Here is a 25,604-nt window from a genome sequence, read left to right as displayed (position 1 = left end):
CACGAAAGATGTAAGAACTCCATCTCTTGTGGTGTGCCACATAGAATTCTTCCAGTTTTCCAACTTTCGCCATGGTGAGTTGCTTCTTGCTCGCAATACCTTGTGATGCTGGCTTCTGTGCTGGTCCTAGGATGGATCCTCAGGGTGTGGGGGTCTCCAGCATGGCTTACTGGCAGACCGAGGGGGGGAACATAGTTCCTGCCAGGCTCTGGTGCTGGCTTCATCCACTAGTGACTTTAAGCTCTCTCAGTTAAGCAGCATATCCCACCTTCATCGCCACTGTTATGTTCTTGGTTCAGTTAGGCATTGACAAGGCAGAGCAGTGAAACAGCAAGCATGTTTGTTAAGTAACAACAGAAGCAGCCCTAATGACTGCTGAACAGCTATATATATGGTTCGCCTCTAGGTGGCAACCAATAGTTTTAAAGTAACAATTCCTGCCCAAAACTTAGTTAACATCTTGGAGACAGGCACTCTGGGTTGCAGCAACAAGAACCATTAAGCAATAATTCACTTAAGTACAGCAATTAAGGACACTACATTGTGCAACTGATTTCAGCAGTTAAGGCCAATACATTACAAGGACCACATGTTAAATTCAAGTGCAACTGCTTTACTATTCATGCCCATACACAAACTATTCATCTAATGGTCTTCATTAAATTGTCACTGTATAAGAGTTAGAGGACTTCAAGAAGGGCTGGACTTGGGCTACTTGTGTGAGCATAATGACTCCAGGATTATTCCTCTCTTGACTCTGCTCCCCCAACTCTGACTCTGCTTCTCATACAGAAACATTCTTCAGTCTTTTTAAAAAAAAAACATTGTCACCATAGCACATAACCTGCTTTTTCTAGTTTATTAAATTTGACTAGAGTGTTTTCTGTTTTACTTCTGTATGGCTGCTCTATACACTTTTTGTTTTGGAGAACTAGGAGTCTGTGCTGCTCTTTTTCATTCCTATTATTTCAGACATAAAAGAGTAGAAGAGGAATGTTTCAAAATTTATGTCAAAATTCTATAGAACCCTTTCAATCTACTTATCTCAAACTTTGCAGTGCCAATGTCCTCAAAGGGATCTACTATCTCTGTTATTTTCATTTTATTCTGCACCCCAAATGAGACAGCTATAGGCATTTTGATGCTTTCCCATTCAAGTAAAAAAGCAAACAACTTTCTTGAATTTACTTGACATGGATTTTGATCTCATATCTACTATCCTAGGGTTCCTAACCCATCAGCCATGGACTGGTTCTGGATTATGGCCTATTGGAAACTGGGCGGTGTAAGTTTTAGGCAAGCTCGCAAAGCTTTATTTGTACATGCAGGGGTTTAGTTTGCACATGTGAAACCATCCCTTCCCTCACCACCACCCTGGCCACCAATGCCACTCTGTGGAGCCAGGACGGTTGGGAACCACTGTCCTATATGTATCAAGTCTTACCACTTTCAGATCTTAAATTTGGATTGGCTCTCAGTTAATTTGCACATTCATATTGTTTATTACAAGTGAAATTACATTCTTAATCTGTAGTCAGTAATGAGATAGATGAATAAATAGTTTGATTTAATGTAAGAGAGCTTTCTATGTTCTTTGAGTGGGAATGGGACAAAGGGAATCCCATTTGACACCCCTGTTATAAATAACACAACACATTTGATACTGTTGAAACTTTTTCTGGTGTATTTGCAATATTCCATATTCCTTCCCTTCAATTCTGTGGAACATTCTAAGAATAATATACCTTACTTACCTTTAAATAGCACATCACAAATTCATGAAAATGATGGTTCCATTTTGGATTGCTGAAGACTGAAAGATGCCCCAAATCGTGTTGCAGCCAGCCTGCTTGAGACTAAAAGGAAAGGGTGATACACAACAGAATGGCCATCTTTTGTCTCACTCCTACATCTCCTGGATTGGAGCTTTCCCACTATATGCAGTGGTGTTTGTAATAACTATGAAAGAATTGCTAGGATAACTAAAATAAAAATTCATTCTAGGATTTTTTTTTAAATTCAGTCAAAGGGGCAGCCACCCAGAGAAACATTTCAAACAGGATGTGCACAAGAAAGCTTTTCTACAATATAATTGTAGATAAAACCATCTTCCACAAACGTGATAGACAGTGGGAAGACATGGTTGGTTTTTTTAGTGATGTATTCCTATTTGTGTTCCATCAAGAGCCGTGGTGGCGCAGTGGTTAGAATGCAGTACTGCAGGCTACTTCTGTTGATTGCCAGCTGCCAGCAGTTCTGCAGTTCAATTCCCACCGGCTCAAGGTTGACTCCATCCTTCTGAGGGCGGTAAAATGAGGACCAAGATTGTTGGGAGCAATATGCTGACTCTGTAAACAGCTTAGAGAAGGCTGTAAAGCACTGTGAAGCAGTATATAAGTCTAAGTGCTACAGCTATTGCTATTACTGTTCTTCAGAATGGGAGATTTGAGATATAAGATGAGATGGACCCAATATCCTTCTTTTCCAATGAATCATTTGTTGAGCAGGCCCCTACCCCATGATGGTGTGGTTAACAGATTTTAACACCAGAGTTGGGTTTTTGGTAGCTTTGCCCTCCATTCTTTCAACACGAGACTAGGAAGGACCCAAGAAGAACTTAGGACGATTACGCACCAATGAAGAACAGGGAGTATAGATATCTTCAATTCTTGGTAAGGTGTGATTTGAAGGTCTGGTCTCTTCCCACATTTTCCCTTCAGTTGCTCATTTTTCTTAAGTATGCATGGGTTTAATTGCAATTTTTGAAGCTTCACAGCCTCTTGATTTATGACTAGTTGACTTCTGACCTATTTTAGCACTCCTTGTTGGACTTTTACAACTTTTTTCCTGTTCTTCCATTGCTTATTATCAAATTTTAAACTATTTGTTTTTAACCATAAAGAAGTTGTGGTGGGACTTACATTTACACAGGATGATACTATAAATTTTGTTTCTTCTAGCATTTTTCTTTTTCTTTTCTTTTTTAAAGTAGTGGTATTTATCTCTTAAATTTTGATGGGAAAATTTCCCTTTCTTTAATGGTGGGGGCAGAGACCCTTTCCCTGTAGAAGCTCTTATGATTTATTTGCTTCTTCTGTCCTTGAGAATAAAAGTGTTTCTCATGCCTCTAAAAGGAGACAAAATAGTTTGGGAGGCAGCTGAAAAAGAATGTTCTCCAAATTACAGGCTTTATTTGAAAATATAAACAAAGAAATTGATGAGTCAGTAACAGTTTGGCAAAGTCAAGAGGATATCCAAAGGCAGGAAATAATAGCTGAACCCGATTTCCAATTTGAGGAATTGGAATCTGATCTGTTGCTGTGTGTGAAAAAGAAAGTGCTTGGTTTGAAAAATATAGAATTGCCAGAAAAGATTAAAAAGAATAGGAATATAAGAAATTTTGAGATAATGGATATGATGAAAGATGGACTGGACTTTCATGGCAAGAAGAATGTTGTGTTGTCATGGAGAATTATTCAACAATGGATGTTGCAGAATTATTTACAATTATTAACTTTGAAAATGAGATGCAATTGTTGGGAAAGTTCCCAATTAAAAACCCAAGCAAAGAAAGGTATTTGATCCTTGGCTCAGAGATAACGATTGGGGTAATTTATGGTAAATAAGAAACTGGAGGTGTGGCGGTGAAGATGCAATGTATTTTCATATATGGTGGACCTGTAAAAAGGTTAAAGCTTTTTGGATTAAAATTTGGTGGAACATGCAAAAGATATTCAAGAAAAGGATAAAGTTTTGTCCGCAACTGTTTTTACTGGGCATTATTACTGATACTACTGTTGTGGACACTAAGCTGATGTTGAACTTAATTACGGCAGCGAGACTTTTAGTAGCGCAATATTGGAAGAAGGAAGAACGGCCGACTATAGAAGAATGGACTTTAAAAGTCTCCAATCTGGTGGAAATGGCAAAGATTTCAGCGTACTTGAAAGATCAATCGCAACAGAGATATATTGTGGAGTGGAGAAGATGGATTGATTATATCCAGAATAAATATGGGACTAAAAAGTTTCATCTAGCATTTGAATAAGTACTGATGTGATATTTATTTTGCTTGTAGTTATTTTATAAGAGTTAAAGTGCGATAGATTTAATATTTTATTGTTGTTTGCATAAGGTAGACTATGAATGCTTGTATTTTTATACCCTGTATTGAGCTCTGGGAAGTCGGGGAGGGGGAAGGGAGGGAGGTGTTGGGGTGGGTTGGGGAGAGGGGAGGGGGTTGGGAGGGGTTTTGTCTTTTTAAAAAATGTATTGTAAAACTTTTTAATAAAAAAAGAAACTGTGTACACTTTCTATGAGTAAATTACAACAATAGACTGTTAATAGAGTGCTTTGAACATTAATTTTGCTATTATTTAACCTGTTTACTATTTTTTCTTTCATATATGTAAGGTATGACAGGTCAATTGGGTTGCAAATATAAATATAAATATATAAATTTTGGACCTGCTTTGCAAGTGGGGGAAGCTATTATTGTTGCAATAGTTCTGTCAGTGTTTAACCATAATATATGTTTTTATCCTTTTTTAAAAATTTCCATTTTTTTCAATGTTTTTGTTTAGTTTTGTTTAGTTTTGTCACTATTTTTCATTTTGTATTTTAACCTTTTGAATAAAATAAAATTGTTGGCAGAATCATTTGTTGGGCAAAATAAACGAAGTTTTTTCCACTAACTGAATTGCTTAGTCTTCCTCAACCTTCGTTATTCCAAACAGTTCAGAGCAAAATTCTGAAGGCTCATAACAACTGAATAGGTGTTATTTTCCTTACAGAGAAATTATTTTCTTTTAATTTAGTTAAAAGGCATTGTAGAAATCCTATCTATTGGGAAATTTAATTTTGTCTAAAAATAAAATCAAGCAAATTACCTGTGCAAGGGTCAAACAAAGTGTCGCAAGAAGAAAAGGTGTTATAGATGTCCCAAAATACCACAACACAAACCAGCCAGCAGCATCCAGCAGTAAAATATGCAGAAGGGTCAGGAAAAAGAACAATTGGTTTGGCTTGAAGAGTCCCATCTTTTCAACAGTGGATACCAGCTCCCGAAAATCTTCTACTAATAATTTCTATGGGGGGAAAAACGCAACAAATTTGCAGGTATTTTGACTCCATGAATACTGTATAGCTAGCCAGTGGCTATAACAGTTAACAACAAGAACTCTTGGTGGTAATTGCTGTCCTTTTCCTGCCAAATTTTTTAGAGAAATTAAGAGGAAACTGCTAGACAATTTACTACCCACTTTGGGGACATATGGATCATCATTCTTCATTCAGTTAATGACCATTCCAAGTTACTTATAACCATTTTCACATGTATGATTGTTGCAGCATCCCACTTGATCATGTGATCAAAATTTAGAAACTTGGCAACTGGCTCATATTTATGATGGTTGCAATGTCCCGGGTTCACGTGATCATTTTTTGCAACTTTCTGACAAGCAAAGTCAATGGGGTAGCCAGATTCACTTAACAACCATGTTACTAATTTAACAACTGCAGTGATAAACTTAACAACTGTGGCAAGAAAGATTGTAAAATGGAACAAAATTTACTTAACAACTATCTAGCTTAGCAACAGAAATTTTGGGCTTAGTTGTGGTCATAAGCCGAGGTCTACCTGTAATGGAGAAACTAACACACAGAGAGAAAGAAATATGGTGATAAAATCATAAAATGTGTTAAATAAAATGATTTTTTGACAAATTGATATAGCTTTCTTGAGTGTCCACAAGATGGCAACAATTTATAGACTCCTCCAATGCACATAGTGATTTGTGATCAGAAGGTTATTAGAAGACATGGTGGTGCAGTGATTAGAATGGAGTATTGTAGGCTAATTCTTCCCACAGCCAGGAGTTTGATCCTGACTGGCTTAAAGGGTGACTCAGCCTTCCATCTTTCCAGGGTCAGTAAAATGAGGACCCAGATTGTTGGGGGCAAAATGCTGACTCTGTAAACCACTTAGAGAGGGTTGTAAAGCACTCTGAACTGTTATATAAGTCTAAGTGCTATTGCTAGTCTTATTAGTTTTCTTTAAAAAAACAGAGTGTTGTGATATATATATATATATATATATATATATATATATATATATATATATATATATAGAGAGAGAGAGAGAGAGAGAGAGAGAGAGAGAGAGAGAGAGAGAGAGAGAGAGAGAGAGAGAGAGAGAGTAGTATATATTCAGGGCTTTCTTTCTCATAGAACGCTCAGAACGGAGTTCCGGTACCTTTTTTGGATGGAACCTTGTAGGATAGGCAAGGCAGGTTGTATGACATGTGTGAGTTCCGGCACCTTTCTCTTTCACAAAAAAAAGCACTGTATATATTTGTTCATTAAATTCATTTATAGACTACATTTGTAATATATTCCAAATCCACTGAAATGTATTATTTTATTACTATTATAAAATTTATAGTTAATATGGATATTAATTAATATTAATTTATTATTAAATATTTATAGAACTGTTACTGGTGGATAGTACCATCTATGAATCCACCTATATTATTTCTTTCCTATGTTGCTACTTTCATCACGGTCACATCATTTGATGCCCATTGGCCAGAAGTCCCACCATAGGCCATTCATAGGCATGACCAGTGCTGTTTCAGAAACCTGACTGAAAAGGATCCAGATAAACTATTTTCTCCAGATTCTCTGAGACTGCATTGCAACCACCTGCTTAATAATTTTAAGGCTGTGATTGATTAGGTGGAGGCTGAGGAAGGCAACCTGAAAGTACTGGGTTTACTTGCCCAATCTTATTGCCCAGCTGCATTTTTAAAAGTACCTTAGATCTTGTTTGGCAAAATCAGATAGAAGATCATCTGATGGGACATAAAATGAGTTTGCTTTGCATCCAGAGCTTGAAAAGGATAAAACTGTGTACATTCACTCTATATTGGATGCTACCTGGATATGACTTGTTGAGATGACAGAAGCCTGATCTTGTGGGGTTATTTGGATTCAGGTACAATATGTGGAGCCTAAAGAAGCAAATTGGGTTCTCTCTGTCTTATTCTCACCTGTGGAGTCCTGCTTGCTTAGTGGAAGCAGACAGGGGGATGAGAGGAGTGAAGATATCCTTCAGATGTATTTGGGGAGGATCAAGTGGGGCTTCAGGGAAATGAGGTGGAGAGTGGAAGGGAATGAAATGGCAGATACTAAGATCACTTCATAATTAAAAGTCTTCTGAAGGAAATGGACTTTTACTGTTTTTATAAATGCCAAGAGATTAGGGTGAAGTACAAGGGCAATGCAGAAAGATTGAGTAATGTATCCAGGGGCAGGCATCTGTGTAGCAGCAGCCACCAGGGGGCGTTGGCCTGGACGGTTTTGGTGGGAAACCCAGTTTCGGTGGGAAACCTAGGGTCAACCTCATTGGCTGGCCGCCTACCTGGCCAAGTATATAAGGAGGCCAGGTAGCCCTTGTTCTCTAGTACCATGTGCTGAAGGGAAAGAGGCATCTTTTCCTTTTCCCCCCAACACAACCGCCAGCCACTGCAACTGGCCACTGCGAGCAACCGTAACAACCGACCAAGTGATGGCACGGACCGCAACCCGCCACCCCGAGAAATGGGCCCGATACCTGTCGCACACCGAGGTGTACATGTTCAACCAAATCTCGGAGGACAGCTCAAAGGTGGCCGCCCTGCTCTGCATAGGCAGACCCGCACTCCTCGAGGTTGCCACAAACCTGTTCGCCCCGGAGGCCATTGATACCGTCTCTTACTGGGACCTCATCGCCAAGCTAAACACCAATTTCTGGCCCTGTTTGTCCAAACTGGCTTCGAGGTCGCAGTTTGAGAAGAGGGACTGTCCCGACGAGTCCGGGGCCGAATACATCGCCACCCTGTGAGAAGCCGCCATCGCCTGCAAATTTTTGAACCTGGAGGAGCGGCTATGAGACAGGCTGGTTTGCAGCCTACGAGACACGAGGCTGCAGGAGCGCCTGTTCGCGAAAGAGGAGATCTCGCTCCAGGAGGCCCAGGACGCCATCCTGGCCCACGAAGTGGCCTGTGGGGCTGTCCAGGCTGTCCAGGAGTCCAGAAACGGCAGCCAGACAGCCAGCATCCACCAGCAAGTCATCTCAGCCGAGGACGAGGAGGACGAACAAAGCATCGACCTCCTCCGGCGGAAATCGACCACCCGGACAAGCCCAAACCAGCCAACAACTCGCAGAAGTGCGCAGGCTGCGGCGGAAACCACATGCGCAGCCTCTGCAAGTTCCAGTCAGCCATGTGTCAGACCTGCAAGAAGACAGGCCACATAGCTGCGGTCTGTCATAGCTGCCGCACCCAAGAGGAGATCCACGAGCTGCACCGAGAGGAGTCGCCATTGAGAGGTACTGGGGCCCCGATCCAAATCAAAATTGGCCATGTCGAGAGCCGGCTGGGCATACACCACACAGGTAGCCGCTGTCTGCTCAGACCCAAAATTAGATTAACAATCCACTTGCAGGACGTTCCCTGAAACATGGAACTTGACTCCGGCTCTGCGGTCTCCATCATTTCTGACGAGACCCTTAATTATATTAACAGCCGAAGCAAGCAGCGGATTCAATTACGGCCCTCAAATTTAGCGCTGACCAACTTCCAAAACACGCCGGTCAGGGTAAAGGAGGAGGCCACCCTTTCTGTGGGGTTCAAGAGTTGCAAGGAGCACCTGGAGGTAGTGGTGGTAGCGGGCCGGAGAGCCAGTTTAGTCGGCCTAGACTGGTTTGAGGCCCTGGGAATCGCAGTCACAGGAATCCACTGGATCCAGGGAGAATCCATCGAGGCCGTCTGCAAGGAGTTTGCAGACGTCTTCGATGGAAAGCTGGGAAGGTACACAGGGCCCCCCATCGTGTTCAAGTTGAACCCGAGCATCCTCCCCATTAGGGTCAAGCCGTGGCGAGTCCCTTTCGCACTTAAACATAAAATCGAGCATGAACTGGACAAGCTGGTGGGCCAGGGAATCTTAGAGCCCGTAGATGGGGGAGAATGAGAGACCCCGATAGTCACCCCACTTAAATCCAATGGGGAGATAAGGATCTGCACTGACTACAAATGCTCGGTGAACCACGCCCTAAACCCACATGCTTACCCGGTCCCCACAGTCAGCCATGTTCTCGCTTCCCTCCAAGGTGGCGCCATCTTTGCAAGGCTCGATCTTGTGCAGGCGTACCAACAGCTCACGGTCACCAGGGCAACGGCTGACACTCAGATGATAGTGACTCACAGGGGAGCCTTCAGGGTAAACAGACTGCAGTTTGGGATCAGCGTAGCTCCTCGCATTTTCCAGGAGATCATGGAGAAAACACTCAAGGGCATCCCGGGAGTCTGCCCCTATTTTGATGACATCCTGATTGCAGGAGCATCAGCAGAAGAACTGGCAGGTAGGCTTAGGGAAGTCCTAACCAGGCTGCACGCTGCTGGCCTCAAACTAAAGAGGGAAAAGTGCAGTATTGGTGTTCCTTCCACTGAATTTTTGGGATTCAGGGTAAATGCCAAGGGAATTCACCCCACAGAGTCAAAAGTAAGGGCAATCAAGCTGGCACCCACACCTAGGAACAGGCATTCCTAGGTCTCTTCAATTTCTACCACACCTTCCTTCTGTACAAGGCAGCAATAGCAGAACCATTACACAGGTTGTTGGACAAGAAGGCAGCATGGACCTGGACCCCCATCCACGACCAGAGTTTCAGAGCCTTAAAAGTGCTCCTGTCTGATAAGTCCACAGTAACCCACTTCATAAGAGTCCAAGCCCATTTGCATCGCATGCGATGTGTCCCCTTACGGGGTGGGTGCTGTCCTAAGCCACATGGAACCTTCAGGGGCCCAAATTTCAATCACATACTATTCCAGAACGCTGTCTGGAGCAGAGAGGAACTACGCCGAAATAGATAAGGAAGCTCTGGCAATAGTGGCAGGGGTAAAAAAGTTCCATGATTATCTATACGGCAGGGAATTCACAATTTACACAGATCACAAACCACTGCTTGGCTTGTTCACAACAGACAAGCAGACCCCCCAAATTCTATCTCCCAGAATGCTCCTGTGGTCCATCTTCCTTGCAGCATACAATTGCAAGCTGGTGCACAAGCCAGGGAAGGAGATGGGTCACGCAGACAGCCTAAGTAGGCTTCCCATAGACACCCCGGAACCAGACCCGGCACCAGCAACACAGATCCTAGCCCTGCAAGAACTACCAGAATGCCCAGTACACGTCAAGGACATTGCAGCTAAGACAGCCTCAGACAACATCATGAGCAGGGTACACTCGTGGGTTTCCACAGGTTGGCAGGACAAGTCCCCGGGGCCCGAATTCCAGGCATTCTTCACTAGGCAACATGAGCTATCCACACACCGGGGCTGCCTCCTTTGGGGTAGCAGGGTCATCATTCCCACAGCATTACGGGGCAGAGTGTTGGAATCCCTGCACGAGGGGCATCAGGGGGTGGTCAGGATGAAGGCACTGGCCAGGAGTTACCTCTGGTGGCCAGGGTTGGACAAAGACATCGAGGATCGGGTCAAGGGCTGTTACACATGCCAGAGATCCAGGCCAGACATGCCACATGCCCCCGTGCACAGGTGGGAGGCCACACACACACCCTGGTCCCGCATCCACATTGACTATGCGGGGCCCTTCCAGGGCCAACTGTTCCTAGTGGTAGTGGAAAGCCACTCTAAGTGGTTGGAGGTAGCTCCTGTCCCAAACATGACCTCAGCAAGGACCATCCAGGTGCTCCGAGCCCTCTTTGCCACACACGGCCTCCCCGATGTAATTGTGTCTGATAATGGGCCTCAGTTTACCGCTAATGATTTCCATGTGTTCTTGAAGGCAAACTGGATTAGACACGTCACCTCCGTGCCCTTCCACCCATTGACTAATGGGCAAGCTGAACGGATGGTAAGGACGACCAAGGACGCACTCCGGCGCATCATCAACGGGGACTGGCATCACAGGCTGGCAAAATGTTTACTGGCACAACACACCACACCATGTGTTGCCACCAGGAAGAGCCCAGCAGAACTATGATGGGGATGGCGCCTCATCACCAAGCTGGACAGGTTGCACCCTGATTGGGTGGTGGCAGACACTGAGAAGCCACCTGCACATAGGGTGCTCAATGTGGGGGACCCAGTTTGGGTAAGGAACTATGGGGCAGGACACACATGGATTCTGGGGAGAGTGGTTGATAAAACGGGGCCTCTGTCATACATCATAGGGGTGGAGGGGGATCAACACATCAGGCGACATATTGACCAGCTCAGAGGAAGGGTCCCTGAGTGCACCACACACGCCCAACCTGACAATCACACCCCAGAAGAGGCCAGACCAACTGGAAACCACACGGACCCTGAACTTGAGGAAGATGGCCTCCTGCAGCCAGCCCTGCAGCAGCAGCTGCAGGAACCTGGCAGCCGGACTTAACCCAGTGCAGGAGCACTGCGAGCCAGATGGGCTGGGCCAGAGAGAAGCCACACCCAGACGGTCCACCAGACCCCACAGGACACCTGCGTACCTAGCAGACTATGTGTGCAAGTGACCCCAACACATTGTTATACATTATGCATGCATTGTAAATAGTTATGTGTGTTATAATATATGGAGGTTCTTCTCTAAGGGGGGAGGGGTGTTATGTATTCAGGGGCAGGCATCTGCATAGCAGCAGCCACCAGGGGGTGTTGGCCTGGACAGTTTCGGTGGGAAACCCAGTTTTGGCGGGAAACCTAGGGCCAACCCCATTGGCTGGCTGCCTACCTGGCCAAGTATATAAGGAGGCCAGGTAGCCCTTGTTCTCTAGTTCAAACACCCCCCACAATAAAGAGCTGAACTCATACTCCGGCTGGCATCTCTTCCTTGCGTTGGACCCACTACATTACAAATACCTTATAAAAATCTCTTATGTTGACCTTAACAGCAGATCAGTTTTAATGACAAAAGTGATCTTTGAGTCAAACCTTATAATATTTAAGGTTTTGCATTTTAACACCATCAGCCACTGCCTCAATTATCTGTCTCCAAACTTACATTTTTACTGGGTTCAAAGCTGGGCTGATCAGGTGCCAATTCCCCAATCAAAAGTAATGCCATGTGCTTCCTTACTAGAGTCTTGTCAACATGAAAGGCTGTGAAAGGATCCTAAAGCCAAAGCATAAAGAAAAAAGAGAGAAAAAAATATTATAATAAAGAACCAGTTTAAAGGCAATCTGGAAGAAACATGTTTAGGCTAAGTGATTATACTTGATTTTTACCTTTCTTCTTCCCAATTCAAGGCATCACAGGCATAATTCCCAGGAGGTGTTTGACCCAGGATAAAATTATTTTCCTTCAAGAAAACAGTTCAAAGTAAAGCCACTTGCATGCAGCTGTTCTGCTCTCTGTCTTAGAACTGGCAAGAAGTTACAGCCTTTGTCAGATCCACTAAAGACTGCGGGGGCCCCCTGCAGCCCGAACGGCATTACCCGGAATTGGGAACTGCCGAGGGGACAATTGAATGCAGTCTTCCACTCGTCCCCGGCCTTGACCCTGATCCGGTAATACACCTCCCTCAAGTCCAGTTTTGTAAACACCCGGCCCTTGGCCAGATGGGCCAGCAGATCCTTCATTAGTGGGAGGGGGTAGAGGTGTTCCATGCACACCGAGTTAACCCCCCGGTAGTCCACACACAGGTGAAGGGTCCCGTCCTTTTTCTTGCGGAACAGGACTGGTGCCGCCATCCTAGACCGTGCAGGCTGAATGATCCCCCTCTTCAGGTTCTTATCGATGTACCTCCAGAGCTCCTGCATCTCTTTCGGTGACATGGTGTACATGTGGGGTTTGGGCAACCTGGTGCCGGGCTCCAACTCGATGGTGCAGTCCGTGGAGTGGTGGGGCGACAACGAGTCACACTCCCGCTCGTTGAACACCTCCATCAGGTCGGAGTAGTCCCGGGGTACCTGGGCCTCCTGGACCTCCCCAACCCCACAGGTCTTTTCTTGCTCTCCAGTGTCACCTGGCCCCAAAGAGGCGTGTTGAAGAGGGGGCTCAGGCCCCAGGCCCAGCCGAAGGTGTCGACAACCCCCCTCCCACCAGATCATGGGCCCCCACTTGTCCAGCCAGGTGAGTCCCAGGATGACAGCCTCCATCATGGAGGGCACTACAATGAACCGTAAGGTCTCCCAATGGGCCCCCAACTCCAGTCTGATTGGATCTGTGACGTGGGTTATGGGAGCCCCACCCAAAAGGGACCCATCCACTTTTTGGAACCGAAGAGGGGTTGCCAGGCATCGCAGCTGGACACCCACATCAGCCGCGGCCGCCTGGCTGATGAGGCACTGCATACTCCCTGAATCGACCAAAGCTTTGAACGCCCTCTTTTGCCCCATAAGCGGGCTCACCAACATCACCGGGAACACAAACAAACACACTGGAGCACTCACAATCAGGTCCTCCTCCTGCCCCTGGTCCTTGAGGCCCTCATATGGCATGGGATGGGAAGTCACCGGAACAGTCACCCGGGAAGGGCTCATTGTCCTGGACGTTTTGTCTGCTACCTGGTGAGCGGCCTGTGACCGCTCTACGGTCTTCCTTGCAGACAAGTCCCACACCGAGGAAGCAGAGGGAACCATCCGAGCTGGTGGCAGCGGGCACTTAGCCACCCGATGGCCTGGCTGGTCACACCTGAAGCATCGGATAGCCGCCCGCGATGGCTGAATGGGAGGTTTTGTCGATGCCACCCCAGGCCGCTCCTCTGGTCTTGCCCTTTCGACAGGCCACCGTCCCCCAGTCACACCTTCAGGCCTCACTCGAACATCCTGTAGCCTGATGTCCAACTCGACGGCCACTCGAAACCAATCCTGAAGGTGAGCTGGGACACCACACACCACACAGGCCCTGCGTAGAGCACCGTTGAGCCCGGCCTTGAAATGATGCACCAGGAGGTGCTCTAGCCAGGAGCGCACTTTTCTGGCCACCTTACGGAACTCCCCGATGTAGTGCACTGCCGGCCTGCCCTGCTGTCGCAAAGTCAACACTTCGGCTTCGGCGTGGTGCAGCTGAGAGATATCCTCAAAGCAACCCCGAAGGGCCTCCAAGAAGAGTCCAAGGTCCCCCAGTTCACGAGCGTGGTCGCAATACAGGTCAGCCGCCCATGCTGCAGCCTCTCCCTGCAAACAGGCCGTCACCGCTACCACCATGGCCCACTGGGATGCATAGGCTTGTGCATATTGGTCCATGTGATTAATCACCTGTCCCAGGAACATCGCCAGGCGATCCGGATGGCCATCGTAGACCGCCTTTAGGGGTGGTGGGCCCCACAAGACACCTGGCCCCCAGGGCCCTGGCAGCAACCCCTGGACTCAAGGGCCCTCGCTTGCCTGCAATGGCTGTTGCCTGGGTCTTCTGTCTGCCCCTACCCAGGAGCCCGAGCCGCTCTGCACCATCGTCACTGGGGCCGGTTCTTCTGGGGCCCCCCGTGAACTTCGCTCAGACCGGGCGGGCCCCAAAACCATGGACTGGCCACCCGGAACCGAGGCGGGCTGGACCGTCCTATTTGGCATCCCGTGAGGGACTACCGTCCCAAGTCTGAGTCATCAGCAACCATCCAGGGGTCAGGCTCCCATCCTCTCACCTCTCCAAACCTGTCCCTGAGCACGTCCATGGTCTGGCTGCCTGGGGTGGTGGATTAGCTCCACTCCTCTCCATTGTCCTCTATCAGGCACCACTCCCTCCATTCCAGGGACGCCCCTCTTGGCCAGTTCACCTGTCCCTGGTCGGGTTCCTGGCATCCCAAAGCAGAGCTCAACCACCACTCCCCTTCATGGCCCCAACCCCTGGCCTCCTGAGCCAGCAGCAGGCCCCTCCGGGAGGGGAGGCCTTTCCTTCTGCCTTACCGAGGGCAGCGCCTCCTCCCCCCCTCCACCGTCTCAATAGTCCCAGCAGCAGCACCAGCCTCCTCCTCCGCAGCAGCTTCCAGAGCGGCCCCCTGCGAGCCTTCCGCCATAACCAACTCACCCTGGAGGGGTCCCAGCTCTGTCTGCGGCTTCTGGGCAGGGCTGCTGTCACGGGGTTCTCATGCCTCCAACAGGCCTGGCGCCGGCATTGCTGGCACACCCCTCAGCCCCAGCTGGGGCTCGCCACGGCGGTGTGCAGCAGGAACGCCCTCCTCTGACATGCAGGAATCCCTGGAGGCCCTGGAGCGAACCAACAACGGGCGGGGCCCTCCCCGGCAGCAGTGGGCAGGCGCGCGTGTCTTGGCCCGCCGGAAGTCTTGCCAGCAGTCCGTTGGCTGCTGGGAGCCAGGCGTCGTGTACGGCCAGTGTGGAGGAGGCCGAGATGTGCAGCGTGGGAGGTGCAGAGATGTTCAGCCGGCTGTGGGACCCCCGCCGAAGGTCGGGCCTGCCGGGCCCAATACTAGATGGATCAGACCAAGAAATCTACTCCACAGGAAGGCTAAAACTACTTTGATTATTACTGGCCATAATAACAGATGATTCATTGACCATATGCCAGTCCCAAGCCCAAAAAAATGAGAAGAGTTAGGGAAAGCAGTGGTGAATTACTCTGCAAAAAATCTCACCAAAACACTTTATGGCAATAACTCAGTATGACTCAGATTGGATACCAAAAGTAGACCCTCCAGGTTGGATTTTTTATGATGTTGTTGGAGGAAAGCCTTCAGGAAGCCCAACAATTGACGGTGCCCATGATGAAAGAGGTTGCCTACACAGGACACAGTTATATAAAATTGGATCATGGGGAGTTTCCAGAGACGTCGCTGCAAGATGGGCACTGGGGAATGAATCTCCCTTCCCCAAGCCCAATTTCTACCAGCTGGGGAGTCCAATAGGACCAAACTTTGCCCCATAGAGGTGACTGGCCAAAGGATGAAACTTTGTAGATCACGGGCCAGCAGTAGCTGGCCCGCTTGATTCAAAGGAGCCCTCAGGACTGGCAGGAAGAAAGGCTGACCACACCCATGTAGTCTGCCAGAAGCAGCTGATCATCAAAGACAATGAATTTTAAAGTAGAAGGCAAAACAGCTGATCTGGGTGAGACTACTTTCCTTATCCCTCTACTAGTGGAAATACTGGTTCTGGGAAATAGTATTCAAAAGCAAAGCCCCAACCTCCAGGGAGGGGGGATTTTTTCCTTACCCCTCCGTCCTGAACTATAAGCAGTGGTTTAAGCTTTGGGGAAATTAAAATTGAATTATAACAATACTGTGAAGTTGACTGAGGCATAAAAGAAGAATAACTTGGAAAACTTTCGGTTTAATTTTTTTTTGTTTATTTTTTGTTTGGAAACCATCGGGTTTTTAACTTCTTAAACTTTTTCAAAGTATGGTGGGAAGGGACATCTAAATGACATCTAGTGGCAAAATGAAGAACTACATGCAGTTTGCTCTGATTGGAGTAAAACGTGGCTGCATGCCCAGACATTGCTTATAGTTTAAACATTTTGGTGTCCTTGGAATTTAAAGTCCTAAAGATTGTGGCTGGAAAAGAAAGACTCTTTTTGGATTGCACTGTCTTACAGGATGGATTACAATTATAAATAAAAACTGTTTGAAGTCATCAGATATCCCTAGATTACAAATACAGCTTGACCTGGAATCTTTACAAGCTGTTTTGAAAGAGTGAATAACAAGAAATCCCTCTGAACAGAATACTTTGCATTACAAATTTTGGGTTTTTTTCTTCTATTTTTTCTTTTTTCCCTTTTGCTCTTTTTTACTATTTACTATTTTTATTGTTTAAGGGACGCGGTGGCTCAGTGGGTTAGGACGCTGAGCTTGTCGATCAGAAGGTCGGCAGTTTGGTGGGTCAAATCCCGAGTGCCGCGTAACAGAGTGAGCGCCTGTTACTCGTTCCAGCTTCTGCCAACCTAGCAGTTCGAAAGCACGTAAAAATGCAAGTAGAAAAATACGGACTACTACGGTGGGAAGGTAACAGCATTCCATGCACCTTTGGTGTCTAGTCATGCCAGCCACATGACCATGGAGACATCCTCGGACAAGTGCTGTCTCTTCGGCTTTGAAACGAAGATGAGCACCGGCCCCTAGAGTTGGAAACGACTAGCAGGCATGTGCGGGGGAAACTTTATCTTTACCTATTTTTATTGTTTACCTCTCCTATTTGTTAGGAGCCTATTGGATTATAAATTTTGACTTACTTGGTGGGTTACAACATATGATGTAAAGATATAGATGACTGCTCCTAACTTATCTAAAGTTGGGGGGGGAGGATCTCTGCTCCCTCTTCGGCTTTTGTAAGTCCAGTCTATCAGAGATCAATTGATACAAAGCTCCAACAAGAAAAGGCCAATCCTTCCAAAATACACTCAAGTGACCCTACATGCAATTCAAGAGGCAATCGCTACTCACATGGTGGTCACATCGAGAAACCATGAGGAGCTGAAAAGTGATTTTGTTAAAATGAATAAAAAAATTAATATGGATTCTCAATTTGAAAATTTTAGACAGATCATCATAGATAATCAACAAAGAATTCAAAAAATAGAATATAAATCAACTGAGGTTGACCAGAAACTAGAAGTTTTAAAAGATGAAAATCAGAAGTTGATCCAAATAATTGAAGAACTAGAAGACACAATAGCTGAGATAGAGATGGACAGAGCCTCATACTTTTAAAGATTTCAAAATATAATGGAAGATAAGGAAGAAGACCTCTTAGGCTTGATAACCAAATGATTGGCAGATGCACTAGGAACTGGGAAACAGCAAATGGAAGGAGAATTAGACCAGATCTATCGAGTCAACTCAAACTATGCTAGAAGAAATAAAGTTCCCAGGGAAGTACATGTTAGATTTCTTAAAAGATCTACAAGAGATGAGATTTTGAGAAGAGTAAGAGATGAACCTTTGAAATTCAAGGAAAAAGAAATTGTAGACCTCAAACAAATTCCTAGGAGAATAAAGAATTCCAAAGAGAATACCAGTTTCTAACTAGGAAGTTAATTCAAAAAGGAATGAATTTCAGATGGCTGATTCCAGAAGGGATTTTAATTTACTGGGATGTGAAAAGATATTGACTGGACACACCACTTAAAGCAATGAGATTTTTCGACAACCATAGAGCATTTTTGGAAAGAGGTGACCCTGATTTCGGTACAAAGAGAGAAACAAAGAAACAGGAAGAAATGGCAGTAGAAGGAGCAGTCAAACCAAGACAGGAGGAAGAAATTAAAAACACATATACAGAAGAAGGAGCAAGACCAAGAGATCAGAGACAGGTAAGATCGACTAGAAAATTAAGACCTAGATATAACTGAAAGAGATGGAGGAGAGTGGGATTTTGTCAATGAATATAAATGGACCAAATTCTCCTTCAAAAAGGAGAAAAATCTTTACACGATTACAAAAATTAAAAAATGGATATAATTTGTCTTCAAGAAACACACATTAAGAGACAACATTATAAGTTGTTACAACAACCGAAAATTAGTAAATTTCACTTTGCATTAGCACTTCAAAAGAAAAGAGGAACAGGTTTATACATTAAAGAAATGATGAACCCCAAACAAATCTACACAGATGAAGAGGGGAGAATATTAATGGTGGAAATAATAAAGGATCAAAACAGATACTGATGGTAGCAATATATGCTACAATTTTACCAAAAACTATATAAAAAATATTAGATTTTTTTTACAACTAGCAACAAAGGAAATGGATTTTTTCTTCAAGATAAACAAGAAAGAAGAAACATTGCTTCAAAATTTGTGGGATCTGGCTAAAGCATATTTCAGAGGGTTGGCTATAACGTATATCACTAAAAAGTATAAAGAAAAGAAACAACTACAGTTAAAGTTGAAGGAAGAATTTAGAAAGTTAGAATCAGAATTACAAATACAGTCATGGCCGAAATTGTTGGCACCCCAGAAATTTTTCCAGAAAATCAAGTATTTCTCACAGAAAAGTATTGCAGGAACACATGTTTTGCTATACACAGGTTTATTCCCTTTGTGTGTATTGGAACACAACAAAAAAGGGAGGGAAAAAAGCAAATTGGACATAATGTCAAACAAAACTCCAAAAATGGGCCGGACAAAATTATTGGCACCCTTAACTTAATATTTGGTTGCACACCCTTTGGAAAAAATAACTGAAATCAGTCGCTTCCTATAACCATCAATAAGCTTCTTACACCTCTCACCCGGAATTTTGGACCACTCTTCCTTTGCAAACTGCTCCAGGTCTCTCTTATTGGAAGGGTGCCTTTTCCCAACAGCAATTTTAAGATCTCTCCACAGGTGTTCAATGGGATTCAGATCTGGACTCATTGCTGGCCACTTCAGAACTCTCCAGCGCTTTCTTGCCATCCATTTCTGGGTGCTTTTTGACATAAGTTTGGGGTCATTGTCCTGCTGGAAGACCCAAGATCTCGGACGCAAAACCAGCTTTCTGACACTGGGCTCTACAGTGCGACCCAAAATCCTTTGGTAATCCTCAGATTTCATGATGCCTTGCACACATTCAAGGCACCCAGTGCCAGAGGAAGCAAAACAACCCCAAAACATCATTGAACCTCCACCACATTTCACTGTACGTACTGTGTTCTTTTCTTTGTAGGCTTCATTTCATTTTCGGTAAACAGTAGAATGATGTGCTTTACCAAAAATCTCTATCTTGGCCTCATCTGTCCACAAGACGTTTTCCAAGAAGGATTTTGGGTTACTCAAGTACATTTTGGCAAACTGTAATCTTGCTTTTTTATGTCTCTGTGTCAGCAGTGGGGTCCTCCTGGGTCTCCTGCCATAGCGTTTCATTTCATTTAAATGTCAACGGATAGTTTGCGCTGACACTGATGCTCCCTGAGCCTGCAGGACAGCTTGCATTCCTTTGGAACTTGTTTGTGGCTGCTTATCCACCATCCAGACTATCCTGCATTGCAACCTTTCATCAATTTTTCTCTTCTGTCCACGACCAGGGAGATTCGCTACAGTGCCATGGGTTGCAAACCTCTTGATAATGTTGCGCACTGTGGACAAAGGCAAATCTAGATCTCTGGAGATGGACTTGTAACCTTGAGATTGTTGATATTTGTCCACAATTTTGGTTCTCAAGTCCTCAGACAGTTCTCTTCTCCTCTTTCTGTTGTCCATGCTTAGCGTGGCACACACAGACACACAATGCAAAGACTAAGTGAACTTCTCTCCTTTTTATCTGCTTTCAGGTGTGATTTTTATATTGCCCACACCTGTTACTTGCCCCAGGTGAGTTTAAAGGAGCATCACATGCTTGAAACAATCTTGTTTACCCACAATTTTGAAAGGGTGCCAATAATTTTGTCCGGCCCATTTTTGGAGTTTTGTTTGACATTATGTCCAATTTGCTTTTTTTCCTCCCTTTTTTGTTGTGTTCCAATACACACAAAGGGAATAAACCTGTGTATAGCAAAACATGTGTTCCTGCAATACTTTTCTGTGAGAAATACTTGATTTTCTGGAAAAATTTCTGGGGTGCCAACAATTTCGGCCATGACTGTAGATCCACAAAAGAAAATTCATAAGAAACAAATGGAGATAATAAAACATAAATTAAATCTAGCCGAGATGGAAATAATGGCTCAACAGATTAAAAGGGCTAAACAGAACTTCTTTGAAAATGCCAACAAGCCAGGGAGATGGTTAGCATATAGACTGAAAAAAGAAAAAGAGAAAAAATTGATAAACAAGCTGCAAGATCCAAAGGGTGAATTACAGTTTCAAAATGATACAATTAAAAAGTATTAAAGATTATTATGAGATAGTTTACAAGGAAATTCCAAAAGAAAAAATACAGCAGTACTTAAAAAAGCAGACTTACCAAAAATTCCAGAGAATATTTGAAATGTATTAAATGGGAAAATATCAATGATGGAGATTATAGAGGCTATAAAAAGGCAAAAAAAAAAGGATAAGACTCCTGGCCCAGATGGATTACCTGCAGAGTTTTATAAATCACTACAAGATGTATTAAGTCCAATCCTGAAAGGACTATGTAACGAAAGGCTAAAACACCAAATACATGGATTGAAGCCAATATTACTTTAATACCTAAAGAGGACTCTGATTTAACACAAATAAAAAAATATAGACCAATATAACTATTAAATGTAGATTACATCTTCACTTCAATAATGGCAGAAAGGCTAAAGAAATTTTTGATCGAATTTATACACAGACCAAAATGGTTTCCTACATGAAAGACAGATAAAAATAATTTAAGAATCATTCTTGATGTGTTAGAGCAGGCATGTCCAAAGTCTGGCCCGCGGGCCATTTGCGGCCCGGGGGGCGGTTTAATACGGCCCTCTAACAGCCCTCCCTGCTCTGTGTAAATGCGGCCCTCCCATGGTCCTCCCTTCCAATTGAGGGTGGCAAGCAGAAGACTGTCTGCCAAAGGAGGGAGGGTGGTGAGAGGGTGTTTCTGAGCAGCATAAGGAGTCTCGGGTGCTGCCAGATCCCCTCCTTTTTTCCCCCTTCTCTCTCTCTCTCTCTCTCTGTGTCTGTGTGTGTTGGACCCACGGGGAACAGCTGGTAGGGAGGCGGCAGTCCGGCATTTTCCCCCCTCTCATTTGTATGTTTGTGTGTGTGTGTTGGACCCGCGGGGAACGGCTGGTAGGGAGGCAGCAGTCCGGCATTTTTCCCTCTCTCATTTTGTGTGTGTGTGTGTGTGTGTGTGTGTGTGTGTGTGTGTGTGTGGGACCTGTGGAAAACGGCTGGTAGAGGTGATGGCAGTCTGGTGTTTGTATCTCTCTGTGGGCCTGACACACACACACAGGAGGGGGGGAAACACCGGACGGCCACCTCTACCAGTTGTTCCCCACAGGTCTAACACACACACACACACAGGAAGGAGGTAAACAATGCCGGACCACCGCCTCCCTAACAAACCTCTCCTGTGTGTGGAGAAATGCCCATTCCCTCTGCTGAGCCATCCCAGTTGCTTGCATTGCGGAAGGCAATCATTTGGAACGAAGACATGAGATTCGGCATTTCTCCGCCTGCGCTGATCTCGCCCTCCTTACAGTCTCCCTCTCTTTGTTTCAGCTTGCTTTCTGCATTTGGGATAAAGACTCGAGAGAGGGAGACTGTAAGGAGCGCGAGATCAGCGCAGGCTGAGAAACACGGAATCTCGAGTCTTTGTCCCAAATGCAGAAAGTGCTGATCTCGTGCTCCTTACAATCTCCCTCTCTCGAGTCTCCAGTCTTTGTCCCAAATGCAGAAAGCAAGCTGAAACAAAGAGAGGGAGACTGTAAGGAGGGCGAGATCAGCACGGGCTGAGAAACGCTGAATCTCAAGTCTTCATCCCAAATACTTGTCTTCTGCAACACAAGCAACTGGGATGGCTCAGCAGAGGGAATGGGCATTTCTCCGCACGTGCTGATCAGCGGGCGCGGAGAAACGCCGAACCTCGAGTCTTCATCCCAAATGTAGAAAGCAAACTGAAACAAAGAGAGGGAGATTGTAAGGAGCACAAGATCAGCACGGGCTGAGAAATGCCGATCTCGTGTTCAGATTGTTGGGGGCAATCTCGCTCCAGCGTCTTGGCGAGCACACTGGGCCGCCCCGCTCCTTGGGGCTCACTGCTGCCATGGGGGCCGGCTCAGGGATTTGTTTCTGCAGGTTAAATCGGAACCAAGCAGCAAGTGAAAAAGTTAGCAGCAGTAGTGGGAGTGGTTTTAATTGCCAAGTGTCCCCATGGAAGTCAATGGAGGCGCCGCGGCTGGCCTTTTGAGTTGGTGATTGAATGAGAGCGAGAGAGAAACATTTATTGAGCAGTGTGAGTGAATGAGAGCATGATAGAGGCTTTTTGGAGCAAGAGTGAGGGAATGAGAGAGCGAGAGAGAAGCATTTGCAAACAAAACATGAGTGAATGAGACCGAGAGAGAAACTTTTCCAAGCAAAGGTGAGTGAATGAGAGCGGAGGGGGCAGGGCGCCTGTATGTCTCCCCTTAGGCTCCACTGTTCTGTCAAGCCTCTTGTTTTGCACATAAAATACATTGTGAAAACTCAGCTGTCAGTTTATCTTAATGTTATAAAATGAAAAGTATGCCATTTGCAATTAACTTGGCATAAAATAATTCATTTGCATTTAATTGTAATTGTTCAAAGAATGTTCAGAAAAATGTTCGGCCCTCCAGCATGTTCACTTCATCCAATCTGGCCCTCTTTGAAAAAAGTTTGGACACCCCTGGCCTAGTGCAATTTTGTCAGGAAAACCATCTCAGCATAATGAACACATGGTTTATTCAATACAAGCAACATCGTATAAATGGACAGCACCAAATTCACAACATTCGAAATCATTGTATGCCAGTAACACTGGAAAAGTTCAGTTGCATCTGTTAAAACACTTCCTGTGGCTGATTGTAGCTCAGACCATCATCTATTAGTATTAAACTGAAGTTCAAATTCTGCAAGGTGAAAAAAAAGGTATTCCCCCCCCCCCCCGAAAAAAGTCAATCTTGTCATGGAGAAAATCAGTGATTAGATTAAATTGGATTAGAGTATGTTAGAAAGAAAGAATAAAAAATATTTTCAAAAGGAAAGGAAGAAATCCATATCTGGCATCACAGATGGATTTATCCTTACATATATCTTAGTGCAATATAAATGAAATAAGCTAAAAAAAGAAGTAACAACAGCAAGAAAAGGAATCCAGCGTTGACACGAAGAGTGAATGGGCGCAAGGTATTGGAAACACCCGATTCTCCGTCTCGCCCCTGCCGCGCGCCTTACCGTGGCGTCCTGCCCTGCGTAACTTGCGATGACCCGAGAACCCCCGGGGTGCCTCCTGTAGAACCGGCTGACGTCATAGACTTTCCTGTCAATCACCAGCCAGCGCTCTTGTGGCGGGTCTCCCTGGCCAGTGCGCAGCCCGATCTCGTCCCAGGTAAACCACCGCGAAGGGCCGGAGAGATCGGCCGCGGGATCAGCCTCCCTCCTCTGCCTGACCCCGGTTTCTCCTTGCTGGGAAGCCATCACCCTCCCGACTGAGACTTCGGGGAACTTGGCACTGTCCTTTTCAGCACCACCGGGAGGGCGGACTGGGCGGGTCCTGGCGAGAGAGATTTCCCCCTTCTCCCTCTCCGATTGGCCGACAGAGTTTCATTGCCGCTGCTCTCGTGGAGAACAAACGCGGAGCCAACTCGGCCGAGCCTGGGAAGTTCGGAATTTCGAGTCCGAAAGAGGAGTTGGCGGCTCGCAGCTTTTTCTGCAGTAAGGGGAGCAAACTCCTTTTATTGGTTCCATAGAAATCCTATTTCTTCGCAAGCAAAAGGATAAGAATTAAGGTCCCTTCGTTTGATTTCAGTAAACTGGGAAACAAGTTTTGGAGTCTCTCTGTGGAGCCCCTATTTTGACTGATTTCATCAAGAAGCAAGATCGCCCCAATTCTTTAGCCCCGCAGTCACGGGAGGCAATTCGATCAAATGCCATTCTGCGATTCAGTCTGAAGTTAAGTTCTTCCTGAATATCATCGTGCTTACTTCGCATGTTCGCACCACGGATGGAGGATGCGCACACTTCTTAGAAAATTATTTGAAAAGTTTGGGACGGAGAAGAGGGAAAGAAATACTCCTGCAATCCAGATCCATGGGGGGAGGGGTGTCTGTAAAGCTTGACTTCCCCAACTGTAGTGATGGGGCCGTATTCATTTTGGAGAATAGCCTGACTTGTGATTCAGAGTTGGTTCTTCTCTTTCTGCCTCCTCTTCGTCCCTGGAATGTCACAGGTTGAGAATTTCTCAGAAAAAGGAGACTGGCAAAATCTGAAAAAAACTTTTCATTTGTCAAAGCATTACAGTGACAAATCTCACGTCCTACTGGTAGTGTTAGTCTGTCATGGGAGCTGACAGAGATGGATCACTAATAAATGGATTGAACTTAAGAGCTTTACACATTCCAAACAGATTTTAATCACATTATACAAGGAAGATGTTCTTTTGTGTGTGTGTGTCATTCAAATCCTGGTGCCTGACTGGACAAATTTTATTGGCAATATTTCAGAAATGATTTCCCATTACTTGTTTCCTAGCACTGGGATAGAGTGACTGTCCCAAGGTTACTCAGCTGGTTTTGTGCCTAAGGCAGAACTAGAACTCTCCTTTTTCTTTTTGTAAAGGCTTTATTGATTTTTTACAATAACAACCTTAGTGCCTGGTGTATAGCCTGTTGTCTTGGTTCATAATTTTTTTCGGATTGATATACAATTAATAATAATTAACAATCAGTAATAATTTTTATATTCCCATTATTAGTATATCAATTAATAATATATTTCCTTGATCTTCTCTTCTCCCAGTAGTATTCTCCTTCTTCAACATTAAACAAATATAATTTTTGATATTTTATATTTTCTATATAAAAAAGATTAAAATAAACATTTTCTTCTATATTTATACCAACAATAATAGTGTCCATATATAGCATTTTTTTCCTTATCAACATATTATTTTCGTAAAAGTCATCTTATTGATTCACCATGCATCTTATTTTCATAAATCTTGTTTAAGCTAAATTTCTCCTTAATATTCAGACAATTGTTACCAATCATAATTTTCTTGTTAATTAACTTATAAGTATCCAAATTTTCCATTTAAATAT

At 44.9% G+C, this 25,604-nt stretch overlaps 1 protein-coding gene across 1 annotated transcript in view; it reads right to left on the bottom strand.

Annotated features, from left to right (window-relative positions):
* The window catches only part of LOC310631683 (acyl-CoA (8-3)-desaturase-like), a gene marked incomplete at both ends in the record, with an annotated part of 53,991 nt that extends 30,009 nt beyond the window's left edge, over positions 1-23,982 (bottom strand). Inside the window, 4 exons of the mRNA XM_083348339.1 lie at positions 1,755-1,856; positions 4,890-5,087; positions 12,043-12,153; positions 23,740-23,982. Coding sequence (XP_083204465.1) covers positions 1,755-1,856; positions 4,890-5,087; positions 12,043-12,153; positions 23,740-23,982 — 654 coding nt within the window. The remainder of the gene's footprint in view (positions 1-1,754; positions 1,857-4,889; positions 5,088-12,042; positions 12,154-23,739) is intronic.
* Between the last annotated feature and the right edge of the window lie 1,622 nt (positions 23,983-25,604).

This window comes from Vipera ursinii (assembly GCF_947247035.1).
Source record: "Vipera ursinii genome assembly, chromosome: 1".
In the NCBI taxonomy this organism is placed as follows: domain Eukaryota; kingdom Metazoa; phylum Chordata; class Lepidosauria; order Squamata; family Viperidae; genus Vipera; species Vipera ursinii.
Note: the sequence above shows the minus strand (reverse complement) of the source record. Positions and strands in the feature narration are given on the sequence as shown.